The sequence below is a fragment of the Camelina sativa genome, chromosome 11, assembly GCF_000633955.1.
Source record: "Camelina sativa cultivar DH55 chromosome 11, Cs, whole genome shotgun sequence".
In the NCBI taxonomy this organism is placed as follows: Eukaryota; Viridiplantae; Streptophyta; class Magnoliopsida; order Brassicales; family Brassicaceae; genus Camelina; species Camelina sativa.
This window is the reverse complement of record NC_025695.1, coordinates 15,484,479-15,488,116: the sequence shown is the minus strand read 5'-3', so window position 1 is coordinate 15,488,116 and position 3,638 is coordinate 15,484,479. Positions and strand designations below refer to the sequence as shown.

The window sequence follows — 3,638 nt, the reverse complement described above, 5'->3', positions numbered from 1 at the left end:
AAAGCCTCTTTTTATATTTCTTCGCTTTCCTCCTCACTTTCCCTTATTATCACATAAAAGTTAAAACAAATACTATGTATACACATTGTTGTTCACGAACCGTAAATCATTCAATAATTACGCACCACAAAAATTACAGCAATCATTTCATTTGGACCGTTCATACCTTTTATTTCATTAGGGCAAAAAGCGAACGAGACATTACCTACCTTGCGGGCCGGGCATGATTCTGCATCGACCAAAACGAATTTCTTCTATTCCATTAACATTTTCATTGTCTTAAGTGCTTGTCGTTCTCGGACCAGCTTCGCATTTTCAATATACTGTATATGTGATACGTATATAGTTTACTCTATAGTTTATAGATGATCTCTTGAGTTGAAAGATACTAGCTAAAAGATCTAATGTTGTCGGATCAAATTGGTGACATAAAATAGAGACATTGAATAAATCGGTAAGAGATAAAAGTATGAAGAAAAACAAAATTTGAAAATTGCCGTCACAAAATAGTGGTGGTACAAAAGTAGAGGGTACGAAATATTGTATGGTAAAAATACATCATCAACTCCGTACAATCTCTTTTCATAGTGAAAAAAAAACATTAGAATGATACCAATCAAATTTGTTAATGCGTGAATGGATAAAGATAAGGTAGAAAGTATGAAAGTAGTACATGTCTCGGAGCCACACAAAGTAGAGAGGATATATATCTTGGCAATCACATCAAAAAGGACAGAATCTTATCAAAGTCTTCCTGACTTTTGAGTTGCAAAATTGGGACCCAACAGATTTCCAATCTCATTATTTATTTGAATTTTCAGCCGAGACGACGACTCCTTGTTTTGTACATTTCCGTGTGTCTCTTTCAGTATTATATATTCTTGTCAATTTGTTTCAACTAAATCGTATACTTAACACTAAATATACATAGCAAATAATTGAGATATTACACAGAGCATTATGGTCGAAAACATACACTAATTATATAGTAACTAAACAAACTGAAAAATTGTCTTGCAAGATATATAAAAAAGGAGAAACTTTAAAGTTGACAAGAGAGATCAAGAATTGGGGTATGAGGTACATCATAACTAGGCATAGCCACTTGGTCTTTCGTACTTAGAAGGCCACTTTTTGGGGCATGATCGTCACTGAAACAAACACATATATATTGTTAGAAAATGTATTGTTTTATTTTTCTTTCATGAAACTATATCGACTTATATGAAGATACCTATCACGATGTTTTAATTCCAGCTTCATTAGACGTAGTCATATTAACCGAGCCCGAACCAACCTCAATCGAACGAGAGTTTATATGGAATCTGTTTGGCTAAGATCTTCCAACCAAACTGAAACTGTATCGAATTAAAAATGTCAAATACAAATTTTGTTAGAGTCCTGCTAAAGATTTATAAAACCCCAATTAACTGAACCGTATCGAATCCAAACTGGTAATCCTCCTACCCCTAATATTTTAGATCATACATTGTGTATAAAAATGAAAATGAATGTGAAACGGCCCGTTGGACTCGGTGAGTAGGATTGAAGTTTCCGGTCCAATAAGAGTTATGTCTTTTTTGTATTACAAAATGCCCAGTGGGTCTAATGACCCCATCAATTCAGAACTCATATTCCACCACCAATATGCATCACAAAGAGGGGCATTCTTTTTTTGCCCTTTGTAAAAAAAATACAAAACGCCCAAAAGATAAAGTGTTATTATTCGACCAACTATTCTGCATGTGACGAATCTTCCAGCTCTTTCTTTTGTTGTTGTTTTTCTCTCGTTTTATCTTCTTCTTACGTATGAAGAATTGATGATGATGATGATTGCTCTATTTGTTCGTTAGTTAAAAATGAAAATATTAAAAGATAGAAACATACAAAATTTATGTCTATCTCTCTTAATTTTTATTAGATAATTGCAAAACATGTGATGTGGGAGTTGGACTATTGGAGTGGTTGATTAATCGAGCTGGATATGCAAATTACAAAGATACCATTTGGAAAAAAGAAGAAGTAAGTATTATATAAACAAACAAAATTATAGAAGGAGACAAAGAGTTGCGTTGAAGGAAGAATGATTGTGAAAATTGAATATAAACCGACTCACACCCCACTCCTTTACTTAAAATAAGTCTAATTTTTATTTTCAAGCATGTCAGTCTGTTTATAGTATAACTAGTAAAGAAACATTGAATTTTAAAAGTACTGTATAAAACTTTTAAAAGAAACAATGAATTTAAGAGATGAGCAGTAAATATCATTTGGCATTTGGTAACAGATGAAAAAAACAAACAAATCAAGAAAGAAAGATCTTGGTTTAAGTCAAATAATGGCAACTATGAAAGTTAGAGATGTGAAAAGGGTTCTGGTGATTCATTATTGTACTACTTAGGCTGCAGCATTTTTTTAATTTTTTTGAGATAGTATGAGAAAGCTTTTTTCTGATTAATCAAAATCGACGCCAACTAGTAACGCGTGTCATCATAACATTGGTGGAGTAGGATTTGAGTCTGTATTATAAAAAGCTACACTTCTCACCACCACCCATCTCTCTCTCTCTTGAAGTAGACTCTAAGCTAGAGCCACCGTCAGATTTCAGATCTCAGATCTCAGCTCTTCATACCAACAGCCATGACCGAGAAGGGCAAGGAAAAGGTTTCTTTCTTCTTCTCTTCTCTTCTCTTCTTTTGTTCAGTTTAGTTTGTGAGTTTTAATATGATGTGGGTCTTGAGGATATTTAACATCTTTGTGGGCATATCTCTTTGTTTATTTATTATTAACATGAAGAGTTTTTATTTGTATATGTGGGTTGTGTTTGTTTTTGTGTGGATTAAAAAAGACAGCACCAACTTTGTGGAAACTATGAGAAGAAATCAGATTCTCTTTAACCCCAAAATAAAAACAAGAAAAAGAAGAAGAGATCAGATTCTTCTCTTTCCTTTTTTGTGTCAGAGATCGAATCTGTTCTTCTACTCTCTTTTTTCATTTTTTGTTGGTTGTTTATTACAGTAATAAGATCTTATAAATGTCAAATCCAAAGTATATACAATTAATATATAAAAAAAAAAAAAACTATGGAAGAAGAAGAAGAAGCGGAGGGTTTAGTGATGTTGATATCTCAAAAACAGGTTACTATGATGAAGTTGAAGGTGGATCTTGATTGTGCCAAGTGTTACAAGAAAGTCAAGAAGGTTCTATGCAAATTCCCTCGTGAGTTACTTCTTTAATTTCTTTTTCTTTCTTCTTTTTTTGGTAAATTATTTTTTTTGTTGATTTTTGTATTTGGAAATGGACTGAGTGGATTTTATGCTTGTGTGATTGGGAACAAGAGAAATAAGAGACCAGTTGTTCGATGAAAAGGCCAACATTGTCATCATCAAGGTGGTTTGCTGTAGTCCTGAGAGGATCATGGACAAACTATGTTCCAAAGGCGGCGGCTCCATAAAGACCATCGAGATCGTCGAGCCACCCAAGCCTCCTCAGCCACAGCCACAACCAGCTCCTCAAAAGCCTAAAGATCCTGAGAAGCCTAAAGCTCCAGAGAAGCCCAAGGAACCTGAGAAGCCTAAGCAGCCTGAAAAGCCTAAAGAACCCGAGAAGCCTAAGCAACCCGAGAAGCCTAAAGAACC

The 3,638-nt window shown here is 34.1% G+C and overlaps 1 protein-coding gene across 1 annotated transcript in view; it reads left to right on the top strand.

The window, feature by feature from the left end:
- Positions 2,426 to 3,638, top strand: part of LOC104731981 (protein PYRICULARIA ORYZAE RESISTANCE 21) — a gene marked incomplete in the record, with an annotated part of 1,912 nt that continues 699 nt past the window's right edge. The window contains 3 exon segments of the mRNA XM_019231476.1: positions 2,426 to 2,664; positions 3,138 to 3,219; positions 3,341 to 3,638. Of these exon segments, the coding sequence (XP_019087021.1) occupies positions 2,641 to 2,664; positions 3,138 to 3,219; positions 3,341 to 3,638 (404 nt within the window).